The following is a 20,490-nucleotide window of genomic DNA, read 5'->3' as shown; positions in this document are numbered from 1 at the left end:
AACAGGAATTACAGGTATTAAGGAAAGAGATCTACTACCAATCCACAGCTCTTGGACACTGACAGATTATTTTGGTGATATTTAGTATATTTGAAACATATTAAATGAAGAGCAGTCGTTTCACTTTGCACTAGCTCCATGCTTTTGACAAGTTTTACAATTTGTTTGAAGTCAAGCTGTTTCGTTTCCATGAGATTTGCAATCACACCTCAGTCTCTACATCCCAGTGAGAAATTCTTAGCTTGATGGAAATTCCATGCTACATTTAAAGAATATTTTACTGTTGTTTCCCAAAAGGTAGGACTAGCAATTACTTCTGCTTTGGAAGCAGCTCTAAAAATTGGACTTCAGGTACCAATTAAATATTTTAAGTGCCAAAAAACATATAACCTTTCTGTACCTCTACAAGGATCCATGTCAGGTTCTCTACAGAAGCATCACGCTAGCAGATCATTTCTCAAGGAACGTTCTCTCCTGATATCTGGCACTTTAGAAATCAAATCTCACCCTCTCCCTATTTAGTTTTGATCTTCAGATATTTTCTGCTCTTTGACCTAGAAATACTCCTTGCCACACTGTAAAATGTAAGGGAGCTTTTCAATCACAGCTGGCTCTAGCTATTAGAATTATTAGCAAATATTGGGTAGACATCTGTGGAACATGGTGACATCCTCACTGTTACAGATACTTCAGTGGGGTCACATCATGCCATGAGGATATGGCCCCAAAATTCATCTCAAGAACCTTGCTAACTGGTGTTGATTTACTGTTAAAAGTACCCTTGATATGTTCTAAAGGTCACATGAAATATCTCACTGAAAATTAAAGGCTTGTTTTTGAGATCTTTTAAAAGGGAGGGGAGGAAGAAGCAGAGGCTGCAAATGCCCTTAGAACTGCACTTTACCAGAAATTGAGGCAATCATTAGCTCTCTCAGCTCCAGGCCTAACTGAGCTGCAGATACACTAGCTTCCCTGCCAGAGAGTTACATCACGACCACAGAAGTTAAATAAAACCTTTTCCATTCAGTAATTTTAAAACAGCTTAATAGAACAGATTTCGTATTAACAGGGTGGTTTCTTCCTCATAGCAGTGAGAAACATGGAAAAATTGACCTGTGCCCAGTTTAGTCTTGACTTGTCTATTCCAGACTCCTCTAAAGAGATCATTTCACAGTCACTAAGCTGTGACCCTTCACGTGGGTTCGTTTGGATTCCTTAAATAGACAGGTGTCCACAGAGCACACAGATTGTCTCTTCTCATCTGGTTTCTCAGAAGAACTTATCATTAAACCAAGTCTGAATTGCACTCAGTTGACAAGGACAGGCAAGATGTGCTTTTAGTGGAACCGGTTCAGAAAAAACAAATCACAAAAATAACAACTTCTTGTTGGGATATTTCCCGTAAAATGAACCAGCTTTGAATCAGCTTGAACCAGCTTTAATCTTAAAGCCCACCTAGAAATGCTCTGACCTTGTGGACTATGTGGTATGATTCCATAGAAGAAAATCACTAGGAAGGGAAAGGATGTAGAAAAAGCAGCGAAACTCTCTTCAGTGAGATGTCACACTTCTGTACATGTGTTGATCACTGCCACCTTTGTCTTTTAGTTGTTATTAATTTGACTTTGAGACGTGCCTTTCTGGGTCTCAGATTCAGTGCCAAGCCCACCTTCTGTATGTTTCTCTGCTTGTCCCGTGTCTAACACACTCATCTGCACACTCCACATCTTGCCATCAGACACTTAAACAAAGGGGATTAGGAGCTGAGTCACAAAATGCCACTGGAACAAGATGGAAAAGGTAGTGTGGGGCAGGAGTAGAGTGAGTGCTCACAGTAGCATACCTGTGTTTCCTGGACATTCTCCAGTTTACAGGTAGCTCTGTCTTGCAGCAAGATCCACAGCCTGTCTGACTTCTCCTACAGGGAGAGGACAGAGAGCTAAGCACAGATGTCCTGGGCTGCTTTATCTGTGCCAGCCCCTCTTCTGCCTTCACTCAGCTTGAAACCCTTTGGCTGTGTCCGAGGGTTACTGTGCAAATTCCAGTTAAGAGACTTGTGGCAATAAATGTTTTTTTTATTATTATTATTATTTTTTGTCAGAATTTAAGGGCTGCCAACACTAACAGCGAAGGGAATTTTGCCTTCTCAGGTGATTCACTTGCATGCCCTTTTCATAAGTGGGTGGTTAGTCAGCCAGATGGGGCAGGAGCAGCCCAACTGCCAAAACTTGCTGTTCCTCGGTCCCTTCTCTTTTCAGTCCATCATTTCAGAGCGCAGAATCTGAAGGAAAACAAAAGTGGTCGGTCACCTGCGCGCTGCGCTGCGAGCACCACAGTCCCCTCCCTCCTCCTGCAGATGCACTCCGACCACTTTGCACCGGGAAAAACAAATAAATAAATAAATAGAAGTTCCCAAATCCCCAAGCCAGAGACAGAAGCCGGTTCAGGAGCCGTGCAGGCAGCTTCTCCGAGCAGCGGGGGGGCCGCTACCTGCGGTGCGCCCCGCAGAACCGCGGGGCCGGGGACCCCCGGGGGACCACGGCAGAGCCCCCGGGGACCCCCACGGGTGGCGGCGCTGGCTCGGCGCCCTCTGCCTCGCCTCACCCCTGCTTGAACCCCTTGCCCCGCAGCCTCCCCGTACCGGGCCGAGCCCCGGCAGCCGGCCCCACCTCACCCCACCCAGGGCTCCCATTGGCCCCCGATGAAAGTCCAGCGAGCCTCCCCGCCGCTCTATAAATACATAGAGGCGGATGGGGAGGCTGTCACCTCCGCGATGGGAGCCCGCAGCATCCTTCTCTGGCATCCCGCCTTCACCTGCGGCCTCGCCGCCGGGAAGCCTCGGGCAGCCTCCTCCCTGTGCGCCCTGCGGGGCCGCGGGCACCCCCTGGCCGCCCTGCCCGGACCCCCCAGCTGGCCCCTGATGGGCAGCCTGCCCGATGTCCTCTGGAAGGGGGGGCTCAAGAGGCAGCATGAGACGCTGGTGAGGAGGAGGGAGGGATGGGGGAGATGGGGATGGGGGAGATGGGGATGCTGGGGATGGGGATGCTGCGGCAGGGCTCTGGGGAGCGCCCCGCACTCACCGTGTTTAGGGTTTGGGGGTGATGGTCTCTTCTGCGCCCCCCAGGCCGAGTACCACAGGCGCTTCGGGAAGATTTTCCGCATGAAGCTGGGGGCTTTCGACTCGGTTCACATCGCAGCCCCCTGCCTGCTGGAAGCCCTATACCGCCGGGAGAGCTCCTGCCCCCAGCGCCTGGAGATCAAGCCCTGGAAAGCCTATCGGGATTATCGCGACGAGGGCTACGGGCTGCTGATCCTGTGAGTGGTGGAGGGGTTCATTTCGGGGCGGGCAGGGACCGGGACTCCCCCCAAAACTCCGCAGGGACCGGGACCCACCCAGGTCTCCTCTGCCTGTGGCTGCCGTGAAGGTGCTGCCGGGGATGCCTTGTTGCACATGCTGCGGGGGTGTCTTCTAATCTGTCTTGCTTTTTTTTCCTTCTTCTTTTTAAAGCATCATCTCTCTGTCTTTGCAGCCTGTCCGTTTTTAATTCAGCCAGGGAATTAATTCAGCCTTTTCCTCCTAGGGAAGGAAAGGACTGGCAGAGGGTGAGAAGTGCCTTCCAGAAGAAATTAATGAAGCCCAGCGAAGTTGTGAAACTGGACTCCACGATCAATGAGGTGCTGACACATTCCTTCTCTCCCCCCACGGTCCTGGAAACTTAGGGAAAAACAAAGCAGACTGAGCGGCCTGGTTCACCTGGGCTGCTGCTCATCTGGTCTGCAGTGATAAAACCATGAATGAATGCTCTGAAATCCCCCGGGGAATAATGAGTGCAAACTGATTATCGGGTCTGACCAAATGTGAGACCACACAAATTTATAGCTGAGACTCACCACCTCCACAGAATAGTAAGATTATTCCACAATGATATGGGCTCTTGCAAACAGGGGCTTTGCTTACTTTTCATGCATTCAGTGTTTTTTGCCTTTACCTCTTCATTTTTGGGTTCCTCCTGCCAGGCAGGAGAACACCTCACCTCCCTCTTTAATCTCCACATTCTTCACTGAGTGTGAGAAACAGTTTAAGAGTTTTTTGTTTGTTTGTTTGCTTGCTTTTGTTTTTGTTTTGTTTTGTTTTGTTGTTTTTTAATTGTGAAGCTCCAGCATTATCCCAGTATCAGACTGAAGCATTTTGTTCTTGTGGAAGAAAGCTCAGTTCACAGAAGTACAGACAGTAATAGCATCAGCAGTGTAAATCCAAACCTACATTAACACAGAAGTAAACAATACTGTTAAAGGAACAGGAAACATAAATACTTCTACATGTATTTTATGCAAGATTGCTATCTGTTTAAGGCACAGTTGAAATGTTAATTAAATAGGATTTTTATCTATTGGCGTTATCTTTTTTTTTTTTTCCTTTCTCTTTTCTCTCTACCACTTGAAGGTCCTGGAGGACTTCATGTGTAGAATAGATGAAGTTTGTAACCACAATGGACAAATGGAAGATGTATATTCGGAATTCAACAAATGGTCATTTGAAAGTAAGTCTTTTTTTTTTTTTTTTGCCTGAGAACAGTATGCATTTTGTACCTGCAGTGACATTTCAATTGAAGTCTAATTAGTGATGACTGTAAGCTAACTATTTCCAAACTATAAACTAAAGTATCATGGAAATTATGTTGCAGAAAAGCCAGGGTATCATTAATATATGTAAAAATCATTAGCTGTTACACAAACTCTTCAGTTCTGGCCAGTTACCTATGTGGCTTGTAAGAAATTTCAAACATTAATAGTGGTTTAAATCCAAAACTTGGGGGTATCACAGTGCATTTCTCCAGAGTGAGATCAGGTAGCCCATGACCACTTCTGTCCGATATTTGTTAACTGTCAGCAGCACAAGATCAATGAAAGGATCCAATAACAGTGAGGAAGTCTTCATTGTAGACAAGTATTGGAAAATCCTAATTAAAATGTTTTGCATTGAGATTGAGAAGCACTGGACAGAAGCCTTCATCTTCAGAAACCTCTCAGAGCTTGCTAAGGAGCCTCCTGCCAGGAGTGACAAGGCAGGACAAGCTGCAGCAGTGGTTTCTACAAGGAAGGGTGGTCAGGAGAAGTGCTTAACTGAGTGAGCTCTGCCAGATCTGCCTGCTTGTGGCTGGCTCATCTGGCAACTCGTGTAATGAGTTCCTAAAAGTGTGCGTAGTGTTTTGTTTGGTTGGTATTTTTCCCCTCCTCTCCACTGTCAGTGGTGATGGCTGCTTTTGGAAAGTGAAAAATAGGAAGCAACGGCTCAGAAAAATACTATATTTAAAAGTGAGTGGGAACGGGTGGGCTGTGGGATGCTGCCAGTGTTAGTAAGTGGTTTCTGGCTGTGGAAAGAACTAGGAGATGCTGGACTAGACAGGCTCTTCAGCCCCTCTTTTCCTGCAACTTGGTTCTTGTCAGTAGGGTTGACCAATAGCTTATTTTCGAAATATGCCATCCCTGTTTGGCAGAATGGTCTGCTGCTCATGTGTGAAGATCAGTGGTGAATTCTATTTGTGAGGAAAGTGGAATGGGGCAAATGTGCAGAAGGTATTTTGGAGTGCTGTTCTCACAGGTGTTTATTATAGGACAGAGAACATTTTTCAGAAGGATAACCAAAGCCACTGCCTGAAAATAAATGGTGGACACTAAATTATACAAGTGAAAGGGAAAATAATATTGCTTAACAACAATAATAATAACAACAATAACAACAATAATATTATTGCTTAACAGCAATAATAATATTGCTTAACAACAGGTATCTGCCTGGTGCTGTATGGAAAGAGGTTTGGTCTCCTACAGCAGGATGTAGAAGAAGAAAGTCTGAATTTCATCAAGGCTGTAAAAACGGTATGGATGAGTCTTTACCTGGGGCTGTACCAATTTTTCTACTGCTGTGGGGGTATTAGTTTAAATTGTTCACCTGGAGAAAAAGAAACTCAAGCTTCTGTGTTACATGTGTGTTGGCAGCCTTGTACACCTGATGCCACACTGGAATGTGCAGAGCTAGTGCTGAGCATCTGACTGTCCCTTTTATGAAGTGCCTAAACCTGTAGGGGTAACTGTTGTGTAGACAACACGGTAATCCCAGAAATATAGTAGTCGGGTTGGTTGGTTAACTTTCCTCTCCCTCCAAGGCACCTGTTGCGCAATGCTGCTGTTTGTTGGGTGACTCGGAGTTGTGTGGGATTATGCAGATTTGCTGCTGTGCATCTTGCTGAAACTTGGCCTCTGATGCTTATAGCCCTATTTTTACCCAGCTAAAAGAGAGGCATCTGGTCTAGCTTAGTTTTTTAGCTCTACTTCTTTTCAAGGGTGAGAGGCACTGCCAAAGGGTGGCTTGTCCATTTCTAGAACAGGTGCCTAAAATAGGTAGTATGGTAGGTAGGATTTTCCTGGTGAAAATTACCTCCTACTTTACAGTCTAATTTTGTTCAGATTACAAATAGATTTTAAAGATTTCAAAAACTTTCTTCACCACAGATGATGGCTACTTTTGGAATGATGATGGTGACCCCTGTGGAGCTTCACAAGGGTCTGAACACAAAAGTCTGGCAAGCTCATACTAAAGCGTGGGATGACATCTTTAAAACCGGTTAGTTCTTTAAACTTGACTTCTGCTCTTTCCCTCTTGTTGGAATTAATTTTTTTCATATTTGTTACTGCCCTACATGGCTGTTAATTGCTACTTCCAGCTCAGATTAAGACACCTTTCCTGCAGCTAACTACAGACCTATTCCAAGCACAGGAGCACTGTTTTCTCACTTAGTGCTGTTTGTGTGGCAATACCTAGTCCACAGGGAACCCCCAGAAATTTGGAAACCAGTAAAGTCAGAGCCCAGTTTAATCTGTCATAAATCACTGGAAACTGTATAAATGTCTCTAAAGCAAGGTATACAAGTTAGAAAGAGGATGATTCTTGTAGGCTGCTGTTGAGAAACAAGAATTTTACCTGTAACAGTTTGCTTAAAGAAAAAACAGATTTTCTGAGCAACCTGGAAAAGAATTCTGAGTCTTAAAACAAAAAACAATTTAAATCATAAGGTATAGGTTGGCTTTTTGATAACATTTCCTGTCTATTTAAAATGAATCAGCCTCCAAGGTTGCAGAAATTACTCTAACTCCAGATATGAAGCAAGCTTATATTGTCAATATATTTGACAGTGATTGCTCTAGCTAAAGATTAAGAAAAACTTTGGCACTCAGATGTGGCACTCAGATGATTGTAGTGCTGAGGGGTATATTTTTCTTAGGTATTTGAGTAGTTGGTACTTCAGGAGTTCTAGTCATGCCAGCCACATGTGCACTTGTTTTATAGCTTTTTAGTCTATGGCTGTTAAGAAAGACACCTTAAACCTGTTTTGTTCAGAAAAAAAAGTATGTTGCCTTTGCTTGGTATGAATAGTTCCTTAATTAGGAATTGGTTTTAACAATTGGGGTGTTGATGAGAAAGGATGAGTAAAATCTAGTTTGCTATATTTAAATACAAGAAATGCATAACATTTGGCATCTATTGTTGCCTTCCCATAGTAAATGAAAGCTTACACTTCCCCTCAGGAAATTAAGTACTAAAAGTTCTTTGATTCATTAACACCTTGATCTCTTCTGAAAATCCAAGCCAATAAATTTTACAGACTCGTATTTCTGTTTGCTAAGTATGTCATTTCACACATCACTGATTTTCTTTCCTAATTTTAGAATGGAGAACTCCCAGCAGCTTACAGGAACTCTTTCTGTTCACAGTGTTTTGTTTTGTTGGTTTTTGTTTCTTTATTTTTTGTTTTGGTGGCTACTTGTCTAAATGAAAACACCATTATTTATTCAGCACAATGCTCTTTTATTGAAAAAAAAGAGCATATGTTAGTATCCTCTTTCAAAATCCTGCATGTGAGACATGTATTTTTTAATTTTTGTAGTATTTTAACTATTGTTTTCCATTGACTACCTCCTGATACTCCCTCCTCAGCCAAGCACTCAATTGACTGTCGGCTGGAAAAACATTCTGCAAACCCTCATGAAGATTTTCTGTGCGACATCTACTCTGGAGGACAACTTTCTAAGAAGGAGCTGTATGCTGCCATCACAGAGCTCCAGATTGCTGGAGTTGAAACGGTAAATTCAACTTCCTTGTAGAGAGTTTTTAAAGTTAACGTCCTTGCTTTCTTCCATAATTGAAACAACACAAAACCTGAGAGTGAGCTAATGCTGCAGTTGCTTCAGTGGCCTAAATTCCTAGAGAATGACTTGGGGGATGGCTCCTAATCCGTTAAGTTTACAAAATACTGTAAGGCAGTGGCCAACTATAAATGTGTCTTTGAACTTCTGGTAACTTCTTTTTTCTGTCACTAATTGGAAACCTTACATTTCTTTTTGTTTTGTTTCAGACGGCCAATAGCTTACTGTGGGCTTTGTACAACATTTCACGCAATCCACATGTTCAGCAGAAGCTTCTTCAGGAAATACAGAGTATTTTGTCTGCTAATGAGAGTCCAAGTGCTGAGAACTTGAAAAATATGCCTTACCTAAAAGCATGTCTGAAAGAATCCATGAGGTAAAATTCTCAAATAACTTGCAGAAAGCAACATAACATGACCACAAAGTTTTTACCAGCTAGTGCATACTAACTTTGTGCACCTTGTTATTTAGGGTTGCTTAATATACATATAGGAAGAAAAAATGCTAGAAATCTGACCCATTTTTTTCTTTCACTGTAGATTAACACCATCCGTACCTTTTACCACTCGCACTATTGACAAAGAAATGGTTCTAGGAGATTATGTACTACCCAAAGGGGTAAGTCAATTAATTTAGCTTATTAAAATATTTTATCAATTAATTATCCTATAAACAATTAAAGTTAGTTGGAAATTTCAGTCCCAGAATGACTTTGCCAAAGGATGGGTTTTGGCATAAGACCTAAGTGAGAAAGTCAGGACAAGAATTCTCATAAGTGGGAAAACTATCTCTGCCTGCACTGTTATTTAGCCAAAAATATTTTGGTGTTCCATTTCAAGTTTTTTCTTCCAAAATTTTCAATTATTTTCTGAAGAAGCTATGACCTTTCCTGTGTTTGGATTAATTTTCAGAGAATTGCATGAGTCCTTCTGAGAAAAATGCCTTGCCTTCACTGCTGCTTTTTTTCCACTAACAAGCTGATTCACTTGGTAGCTCTAAGCCAATTCTAAGTTGAGACTGTCTCTATCGCTTTGTTTGTAGACAGTACTAATGATAAATACCCATGCCTTGGGTTCCAATGAAGAATACTTTAATGGCTGGACTCAGTTTAAACCAGAGCGCTGGCTTCAGAAGAACTCAATAAATCCATTTTCTCATGTTCCGTTTGGCATTGGGAAGCGGATGTGCATTGGACGTCGCTTAGCAGAGCTGCAGCTTCACTTGGCCCTTTGCTGGGTAAATACTCCTCGCATAACATCTTTTACACAATGTGTGGTTGTTCTACACTTCATCTTATCAGAAGATGTGGAAGCTAAAACATGCTAACTGAAATGGTTGTGTTTCAGATCATTCGCAAATACCAAATAGTGGCAACGGATGGTAAGCCAGTGGAAACACTCCATTCAGGAATACTGATTCCCAGCCGGGAGCTCCCCATCGCGTTTCACAGGCGATAAGGTATGGGCATAACGGTCTCCTGAGTAATGAGACTTTTCTTTGAACCTCATTTAAAATCATCTATTCACTTAAACTCATATTTCTATGCTCTCAAAATGTGAGACTTATTAAATGCCATCATTCTTCATTACTTTTAACAAAAAAACATATGTGCTGCAAAAGATCACACTATACATTCTTTTTCGTTTTAATACAGCTTGCAAACTGACAAATGAGAATTCTACTGCTGCCTTTCCTGAACAAAATATACATTGACTGGGGAAGCCAAAACCTGTGGTAACTGGTGGAGAAACTGCAACACACATGCCTCAAACAACAGAAACAGTACCAGCAAAAGCTCCTATAATGTTTTATTGGAAAACATGGTTAATTCAGCTGTACTTGGCAATGCTAAAAGGAAAGAAAAATAGTCTGCACATTCATATACCTACACAAATACACTGGCTTAGTGCAGGACGGAGTTTGCTGTGAGCTACAGAGTGTTAGATATGGTTGTTAGTGCACAGGAAAACTATTACAGACGCAAGCTGTTCAGCAGGCTAGCCTGAAAAAAGCTCATCTCCAGTTTGTGGGTATCATAGAGGAAATCTGGGGGGATAGCAATCACAACTGCTCTGTTCCTGTTAGCTCAGGGTTGAAGAGCTTCAAGAAGTCAGCTTAAGGGTAAAGAAACTTGCTTAGTCCTTATCTTTTTTTTTTATTATTTTTTGTATGCGAGGCCTTATCCTTTAATGGAATCACTGGAATCCTATGGGTTCTGCCACTATAAAATGATGATTATCCTAACAGGATAGTTCCTTCAGCAGATAAGTAATATAAAATGCATGTTTAAAGCATCACAGGAAATAAGGAATCTATTTTTTTTTCCAGTTTTTTTTTTTCTTTTTTTTTGGTGGAGATTTCAATACCTAAATATTCAGGTATTTCTATATCTAAAGGTTAAAATTGTCACTGCCCTACATACGCAATACTGTATATTAACTATTATGGCCACAAGTGTATTTTTCCTATAATGCAGTTTCAAGTGAAGGTTTATATACAAATCCATGAATGATTTCTTTGTTATATTCTGAAATAATATAAATTCTTAGCATTTGTTGTCTTCTAGGGTGGTTTTGTTTGCCTGTTTGTTTTCCTCTGTTAGTTATTGTCATATATTTTCATGCATTTACATGTTTGAGTATGTGTAAAGCAATCTGTGCATTATTTGAATCTTTCTAGACAATTTTGTAACAGCCAGTTTTGTAATAAAAATATTTTCTATAAATATTCAACCATAGTTTTATAATAAAAGTCTTCATTGTGTTACAAAAAAAAAAAATGTGTATTTCATAGTAACTTCTTGAACAAAAAATTGCCATGATATTTCCCTCTCTCATGCTTCGTTGAGCTTAAACTGCTTAATGCTTGATTTGTGTGGTATAGTTGCAGCACAAGAAACAACTTGGGGTGAGACTAATAGAAAACTTGTACTCTGTTCATCTGTTGTTTTACATCTGCATGCCTATAAGTCTTACATCAACCACTGATGAAACAAACACAGCTCCAGCACAAGCTCAGTTCTGTCTGTTAGCAGTGTATGAAGGCAAAGGCTACATACCTAAATGATGATAAGTGCATTACCTATAGCTATACCCCATAGCCTCCAAAGACTCAAAGAGATTTTGATTCTTAACATGGTAGACTGAAATCTTAAGTACCACTTAAGTGCCCCATGATATCCCAGATTTCTATTAACAAAGCTTTCTGACTCAATCCCATACCTAACCCCACAAGAACTTCCAGTCTAGGTTTTCCTCCAGGACCTGTCTCACCCTTGCCAAGCCCAGTTCCTGATGGAGGGGCTGCTGGGCACTGCCTGGTACAGGACCAGTCCTGGGCATGCAGATCCCAGGTTGCAAGTGTATGGGTAAAGCCCTGCAGAACACATCTTTGATGCCCAATGCCTCTTGTGCCATTAATTTTTTCCTATTCCTTCAGTCTAGGCTAGGCTGGGTATTCTTGAGTGTAACTCCTACCCTACAGTTCCTTTCCCCTGGTGTAATCTTATCAGGCATCAGTGAACACGAGCATTACAGGGCTTTCTGCATCCCTGTTGCAGTCTGAACACGTTTCTCCCTACCAAGCACAGCACTGTGGGCTCCAGGGATGGGGTTGTTACATTTCTCTTCCGCTATGACAAGATAAAATCAATCTAAAGTTTTGAGAAAATAATATGAAAATGATTCAAACCTTTGCGGGATCAAAAGAAATGATGTATAGGGGGAAAAATAAAAGCCACTCAGCCAGCCCTCTGACAGACAGCCTGGTGGTTCCTCAAAGAGCAGAGCTGACAGTCAGCAAAACCACATTGTCTTTGCCAAGTTAAGCCTCCCTCTGGTTGAATGAATGATGGTGTAAAAAAAAATTGCACAGTGCTGCATGAAAATGTCACTTTTCTGAACCCCATATTGTAATGTGTACTTTACGGAGGGTGCAGTTTGTGCGGCTGAAACCAATGTGACAGCCGGGAGCACTGTGCCTGGGAGCCTGGGGCAGGCAGGCTTGAGGAGCACAGCTGCTCATCCAACTGCTTGAGAGGGCTGGCAGCTCATGCTGACATGCACGTCCGTGTAGGGACATCTATCCAAGCTGCTATGGAATTAATAATATACACCAAGGCTCTTCTTATAGTATTAAAAACTAATATTATTTCATTAGAGGCAATGGAACTGTGCCAGTATAAAACAAGTGTTAGTAGAAAGTCAGGATTATTGTTCAATTTGAGGCATATCACATTGCTTTAAAATGTTTTAATTTAACCTTTAAAGACAACCAAAGAGAAGAGGTGTTATCAAATTGAACTGACCTTGACAGTCTAACAATCTGGCATTTCGAAATTTTTATTGCTTCTGTATTTTAAATAGCAGGTTCGTGCTTACTGGGCTGCTTATTAATTTCACTCTTTAGATTTAGTGGACACAAAGACCTACACAAGCGCTGCTGTAAGGTGTTGACCAGCACTGTATGAGCTGTTGTACAAATGTGTGCTGTCTTCTTGATTTCTAAAGGTACAAATACACTGATCTGGAAAATTTTGTTCCGGAAGCTTTGTGCATTTTCAGATTCCTGAAGTTTTCAAAGAACTTCATTAATCTGCTACCTCGAAATAAATGTCCAAAGCAATTTACTTAGGAAATAGGTAATTATCAAACTGCTCAGACAATGAATGACCAAGCCAGAATTTCACATCAAGGAACATGTCTGGTCTTCGTATTCTCATATTTCAGAAGTGTGAGAAACAGCATGATATTTCTGAGATTAATAAATGTCTAGGAAACTTACTTATTGTTAAATAAGTTGATATTAAATATTGATATTGAATTTATTTATGTTAAATATTGATAAATTCAGCTTGGTTCTTTGTTTCTTTGAAATGCTATGCATTGTTAAAACTACTAATTTGGAGGACAAGGACAATATTACTTCGCTGCTACCATTTGTTACAGTTACTGCTTAGAGGAAAGTAGTTGGATCATAAAATGAATTGAATTAGTTGGCCTCCCCATTAACTTTCTCAACAAGGAAATGAACTAGGTTTACACATCCAAAAGGAAGTTAATTCTGTTCAGGCTTTAGGCGTATTGGTGGGAATGATACAGACCAAGTTGGAGCCAAGTCTGTGCTTTTTTAGGGAGAGCAAATGCCAGTTTTCAGGACTGACAATCTGGCATTTTTCATATACATTCTGTTTGTTATAAATCAGCTATTCTATAGCATTTTCTGAGTCATTCTCTACATACAACTTTTCAATGCTCTGATTAAACCACAGATAATGTGTTCTAGTTTGACTTTTTCCATACTGGCAAGGATGTTTGTTCTCAACAACTAGAGACAGAATTAGTGCCATTGTCAATGCTTTAACTGATGTGGCAAAATAACCCAAGCCCGGAGGAATTGCTTCTAATAATTGTTGATAGCTAAAGTTTATTTAAAGAATAAATTTTAGGAGGACAATTCAGCACATGATTAATTTTAAATATGTGAAACATCACATTGACCTCTGTGGGACTGCATACGGATGTGTAGGTTTTTGATGTAATTATCACTTTTTATAAAGGGAGGGTCCTTAACAGTTTCCACCATGTCATTTGTGGCAAGGATATTGAAAATTCATGTAAGGCGTGTAGCTTTAGAAAAAAATGCTGCCTTTTTACTTCAGAGGATTTAAACAAAAGAACCTATTGAGGTTGAAACTGCAACAGTCTCATTAATCTCTTATGTTAGTTGTGTGTGTTATGATAATTTGTGGAATGATATACCGTGGTGTGGGCGTCTGTATTCAATTTTTTTTGGTGTGTCTTTCCATGCATGTCTTGGGAAAAAGTATTAATGTTACCTTGCGAAACTGAGCATTATAATTACTCACCAAAATTTATTATATGGGATTTCTGAGTATCAGCTTTAGAGAGAATAAAAATCACAGACTGGTGGCAAATTGTTTTGTCACAAAAACAGCATGTAGCCTGGCCTTCCTGAGGTCTCTGCTCTCAGTGTTGTTGGTTCTCCACTCTCTTGTGCTGTAGTTCAGTGCAATTGCACAACTTTCATCCCTTTCACATTCCAAGGTATAAACCAGGAATACATTTGTTGACACTGAGAAATGTAAGCGTGAAACTGGTATCAGTCACAATAGAATCAGTGCCTGCAAATGCTTTGTGCAGAGGAGTGTTGCTGGTGTGGATGAGACCACACTTGAGATGTGGTTGTGTATTTCAGTGTACAGGTTTCAAGACAACCCAACTCTCTATATGAATATTACTGTTCATCTCTTTCTTGTTTCTTGATGTGAAAGTGCACTACAACCTCAGACAATGGCTCTCTAGACACTGTATTCTATATCCCTTTATATTCCTGTGCTAGCAGAGGATTGACTACACTGATTTTCCTCTCTTGATTGTAGTTTTTTGATCTCTCTCCTCTCAGCTGTATGATCAGAATTCTGTGGCTATAAAACAACATAAACAGTAAAACTTAACCTATAGTATTTTGTTCCAGAAGGAGGTTTAGAAATCTTTACATTTTAGGGTTTGGTTAGGGCTGAACACTTATGGAGCAATCTTCCTCCTGACAAGGAAAGCAACAATGAGACTTCTTTATGAGACAAAATATTTTTCTCCAAGGGACAATGTCAAAACAAGTGTGGAATGGAATGCGTTTTATAATCAGGATGAATTATACTTTGCTTTCTTGGGCATGTTCCTCCCGACAAGTTCTAACTCTTTGCCTTTAATTGTTAAGTGTGTTGAATGAACTCCAGGCACTACATGTCAGAGAAGAAGGAAAGGCAGCAGAGGCAGCCACTGGCAGGCAACACAACACAACAAGGCCATAAAGGGGAACTCTGAGTATGAGAATTACCCCCCGGTCTTCCCAAATTGGTATGCACACACCTGATACTTTACCCTCCGCTATCAACTTAGGTGCCCAGAAACTTGATAGTAAATCAAATAAATCACTGTTATAATCTGATTCATCCTGCTATTGAACTGTGTTCCACATGAAATAGAGATAGGAGGGAAGCAGAGGCATGGTACAGATTTTGCTTACCTTAAACTAAAGGGTATCCTCACTGTTAGATGGACTTCCAGCAGCACTGGACTGCTCAAGGTGAAGAAAGGAAAAATGTTCTCTGCATTTAATGGGAAAAAAATGAAGGAAGTATTTAAAAAAATAAAAAAGCATTCTCAGACAATATGGGTTACACTTGTCTAGACTGCAAAAAAAAAAACACAGTTACCATTAAAAAAAAAAAAAAAAAGAAAAAAAAATCTCATCTCAGTTACACCAATGGAAATCACAAATAGTTTTGTTTATGAGGTCAATGCCTGCATCAAGCTCAGTTTCCCTTCAGGGCAAAGGTACCCACATATCTGATCAGGGTTCAGCCAAGAGCCAGCTCAATCCGTGGCCAAAGGGCATCCTCAGTCCTAAAACTGGGAGCTACTTTGGTGGCTCTCCAGGAACATTCAGCTACAAACTGCAGATACACACTGCACTTTGTCATCACACACATTATGTCGAGGGTGCAAAGCGATAGAATTAAATTGATGATGTGTCATAAAACATAGGAGAAATCTGCAGCTTGAATCCAAATTTTAGTCATTTTGAATGGGATCTGCAGAACATAAGCAGAAGAAGGAAGACTTTAGGAAAAAGACATTATGATAGTTTAGCTCACATATGTCATTTGCTCATTTCAGGAGATGTCAGGTTTTGGTACTCCAGAGCAATCCCGTCTTCCTTCTGGCTACAGTTGAAAGTCAGAGCAATGGAAACAAAAAGCTTTAAATATACAATGTTCCTCATGACACACAAAAGCATGATCTCATTTCAATCCAAGTGAAAAGCTCCAAAGCACTGGGGCAGAAAAAAAAAAAAAAAAAAAAAAAGTAAAAAAAGAGAGAGAGAGAACAAAACAGAAGATGTTCTGTATGCAGTCATTGAACACACTGGTTCAAATTTCTCAGTTGAATGGACAACCTGGACATATTATTATATGGCAGCTTCCACTGTAGCTTCTCCCTTACAATAAGCGTACAAGATATTGAAATGCTAGAGAAAGGTGATTTTAATCATTAAAGACTAAACTCTGAAGTATCTTGGATTTTCTACTGGATGGAAGCAGGTTGTGCAACTTGCAGAGTTGTGAAATCTTTAAGTAACTTCAAAGATGACAAAATTAACAGTTACTTTTTTTTTTTTTCTTTTTAATACTTCACATATTTGAATTGTTAATGTTACCTGATCAACAACAGAATACCTTTACTATATTAAGTAGGATATTAATTCTGGGTGTTAACTCTCATTTCTAGCTTTGTAAAAATAGATTTTTTTCTGTTTAAAAATAAAGTTGAAACCAATGTTCTCTTTGAATATTTTTACAGGCAGAAACAAACATGCATTTACTGTAGCATCTCACAAGAGTGTTTCACTGATTAGTTTTTTCAAGAAACTCCGTGAACCAAACATTACACAATAAAGATCAGCCACTGGATTGCATTGACTTTATAAAGGAAAGAGGTTTTCAGCCCTTCAACCTGTGACTGAAATTTAGCTTTGAAGAATGTAGATGAATCATTAAAGGAATGGAAATCTGTTAGATAATGCAAATTAATTCTGGGTTGTCATCAAAAAATCTATCAAAAAGTCACATTTTAATACTGGTCAAAAGTATACCTCCCAGAAGAGAAGCTTTAAAATAAACATTAAACTTAAAAAAAGAAAAAAAAAAAAAAGTAATTTTTGGCCAAGAATGATTTACTCAGTGAAAAGAAGATACTGTTCTAAATAACAAGAATCCAAACATACTTTGTTATTGATGGCAACCAGCTCAATTCAAAACAGTGCACTGTACGCACTGTACCAGAGTTCAATAAACACAATTTATCCATTGCAAAGCTTGAAAAAGAGAAAGAAATGTTAATTAGAATAATAATAACCATATTATTTTCTTGCAACCCACTTGGAAAAAAAAAAACAAAAAACAAAAAACAGGAAACTGAAAGATATGTTACTCAAGACTTTTGATGGGAATTCAGCTCCATAAGATATTGGGCATTTGCTCTTCCTAAAAAAACCTGAATATTTCAAAGTTCATGTTTAAGTACATTTTATTGAAAGGACTAATAAAGAATGCAGGCTGAAGGAAACACTTGCAGTAAAGTGAAATATGGCTTCATCAGCTTTACTAACTCTAGAAGCAGTACTGCATCTTTGTGGAGGCTTCTGCTCAGCCTACCTGCCTATTAAATACCTATTTAAATGCAGATGGAAAAAGACACTTCAGGGAGACAAAGCACAGCAGAGTTACAAGAGGAATGAAGGCCATATTTGTAAGGATATATTTTTTTGAGACCTCTTTATAAATGATGTTGTCACCACTGATTTAGAGATCCCATGCTTCCCTAGCATTAACTAGCTGTCAGAATTACTATCTGCATCCTCTTCCCCAAATGGAAAGGACCACAGAAGCCATTCACACAAGTTCAGATTAATAGATAGGGGAGCAGTGTGAATTTTGTGTATGTGGTTATTTATCCTGCAATAAAAGCACTGGGAACGTTGCACCCCAAGAGAACTTTGTGGGTTCACAGGCTAATTATGGGTTGTTGTCCTCCACCCCTCTCATGACAATGTGTCTTGACCTCTCTCAACCATGAGACTTTGATCCAGACAAAAACTTTTTTGCAGGGTTGGTTTTAGTAGGATCAGAGAACTGCTCTGACTCACCTTTTGGATGCAAAGTTGCTGGAGTCAACACCAGCAAAGTGGCATGAACACGTACCTAGGGACTGACACCATGGCACTGGAGAGGACAATGCCACTCTTTTTTAGCAATAGTATAGCTTTGTGTAAGTCAAAGGAAAGAGGTAACTGTGTTTGTAGGCACAGAATGACTCAGGGATTGATTCTCCAGATAAGTCTTAAGAGAAAGACAGATGCTGGGCCACTCAATTTGAGATGCAGATCCTCAGGTTCTTAAATACTTGGGTGAAATGAAAGTAAATGCAAGAGGACTTTTTTTTTTTTTTTCTGTTTGACAAAGTTTCACTTTGAATGCATGAGAATCTCCAGGAACTTGCCCTTTGCTTTGAACAAATCACAAAAGAACTAATTGGAAAAGATGTCCTTGTTGCTGAACCATGGCAAAACAAAATTCCAACAAAGAGGCACACTCAGAGCTAAGTCTGTCAGCTAATGCATGGGAAGATGTGCTTGAGGCCATTTTCCAGAAAGCTTGAAATAGAGTTGATTCATAACTCTTGCAAAGTTTCTCTTGCCCAAAGGCAGGATTGAAAGAGAAACCAGACCAGCTCATTGCTTGAGGAATCAAAGAGCCAGCTGTGAGCTAACAGCGTGCAGACATTTACCTTTCACTGTGGGGCGGAAAAGTTTTATTTATGTGTAGATGCAAATGAATGTAACAAATATTTAAAAATAGCATATTATACTACCTGCAGGTGGAGATGTTGCAGGGGGGATATGGCTGATGCCAAATATTTTATCTGTGCTTTGATCCAACAGCAGGGTTCTGGCAGTTGCCCTTAGAGAAGCAGAGCACACATTTTTCTGCATACTCAACAGCCCCTTGGGAAGCCATTGCTTCCTCCAGGCCTTGCCTGGGCTGTGTTTGGTGCACAGTGGTTCAATGGGAAAAAAAAAAAAAAAAAAAAAAGCAGATTTTTGAGGGCATGGAAAGTATTGGGATATAGGTAGAAGTCCTTGGGATCCAGGAAAAAACAATAGAAGGAGCAACGGGCAGTTCTGGGGAAAAATGGAGCTCCTGGGCAAATAAACAAAGGCGTGAATTCTGTGTAATGGAAATAACATGCTCATAAGGGAAGTCAAAGCAGAGGGTGTTCAGGCAGGTCACACAGCAATCACTAACACGCCTGTCTCAACACAGTGCAATCGTGTACAAGAATGATGGGGATTATGAAAGGGAATGGGAACTGTGTTTGGCTGCCCCAGCCAGCAGCCTGAGTGATCCTGTTGGGGCACAGCCCGCAAGTGGGGCAGCATCCACCCAGCTCCCACGGCTCCTGCAGCTCCCACAGCTCCTGCAGCTCCCACGAGTCCTGCAGCTCCTGCAGCTCCCAGCCATGCACCCAGCAGTGTCACAATGGGGGACATGGCTCAGGAGCTGGGACATGCAGGACGCAGCTGCACAGGGGTATGCTTGTATGGGCATAACAAAATGCACCATCTGAAGCACCTGCATCTCTCTCTTCCCTCTCTTTCCCTAAAGGTCTCTCAGCATGCTCAAAATTTCACAACAGTGGCCATACAACCCCATAAAGCCACGTGCCTGATGCTGTCCATGCTCACACTCATTCACTTGCTATCCTTCCTGATAAGGCTATGTCATACTTCAGTGTGAGGTGTACTGCAGCTGACAGCTCCTTGCCTTTACACCTCACTGTCCGGACTGAGAGGATAGGAACCAGGCTTGCTATTTAATTATTTATTTTAAAAAAATCTTTGAATTTGAAATTATTTTGTAGTTGGATAATGAAATGAAATGAAATGAAATGCAATGCAATGCAATGCAATGCAATGAAATGAAAGATTTTCTTAGCAAAATCAAGTTTTGGGTAGAGAAAATAAGTTAGGACGAATACAAATATTATGGTTTGAGAAAATAAATCTTTTAGAAAATTTAAGATTGTTTTGAAGAAACAGCAGGGCTGTTACAGGAAATTATGCCTGGACAACGTTTTTTCTTTGTCAGGCTCCTAACTGGTGGATTTTGACATTATTGTGTCAACAGCTCTTCGTTTTCATTTTGAAAGGTTATTTCATGGAAACTGGCTAAATCTTCTGGAATGTTTTGATTTTAAAAAGAGCTCCATCCAAACATCTTCAGGCACACTGTTGTCGGGCACAATTCAGGAATATGAGGTTGTGTAAAAACCTTGAATAAATTTGCTCTGAATATCAAGTGTCCAGGAAGCCCTTGTGTATGCTTTAGAACACACCTTTCCCCCAAAGACATTTAGATCTTTGCAAGCTGTACTTTACACACTCTTTTCCTCCTTCATTAATGACTGCAGCATAAGTGGCACCCATCTAAAATTATACTTTTGGTGATTTAACTATTGATACTGTGTGTGTGGAAAGAGCAGGTACTTTTTACAGCTCTATGGATATGTTCTTGCTCTATTTAGTTCCATCCACACCAGACTTTCTATTGACTGGATAATGAGCCTGCCTTCTGAAGCTTTATTCTGTTCATATGGTTCAGAAGATTCGGGTGAAACAGTCTGAGAATTTATTAACAGTGCT

General features: G+C 40.5%; 1 protein-coding gene across 1 annotated transcript; it reads left to right on the top strand.

The window, feature by feature from the left end:
* Positions 1 to 2,860: 2,860 nt before the first annotated feature.
* On the top strand, positions 2,861 to 9,662 carry CYP24A1 (cytochrome P450 family 24 subfamily A member 1; the record flags this gene model as incomplete). The annotated part of the gene is made up of 11 exons (XM_084296435.1): positions 2,861 to 2,980; positions 3,125 to 3,315; positions 3,582 to 3,675; positions 4,445 to 4,541; positions 5,789 to 5,880; positions 6,514 to 6,625; positions 7,997 to 8,142; positions 8,415 to 8,581; positions 8,745 to 8,823; positions 9,247 to 9,441; positions 9,552 to 9,662. The coding sequence occupies exons 1-11, from the start codon at positions 2,921 to 2,923 to the stop codon at positions 9,660 to 9,662; spliced, it is 1,344 nt and encodes a 447-aa protein (XP_084152561.1). The 5' UTR covers positions 2,861 to 2,920.
* Between the last annotated feature and the right edge of the window lie 10,828 nt (positions 9,663 to 20,490).

This window comes from Netta rufina, assembly GCF_964035555.1.
Source record: "Netta rufina genome assembly, chromosome: 16".
Taxonomy (NCBI): Eukaryota; Metazoa; Chordata; class Aves; order Anseriformes; family Anatidae; genus Netta; species Netta rufina.
The sequence above is the reverse complement of the archived record's forward strand: the minus strand, read 5'-3'. Positions and strand labels throughout refer to the sequence as shown.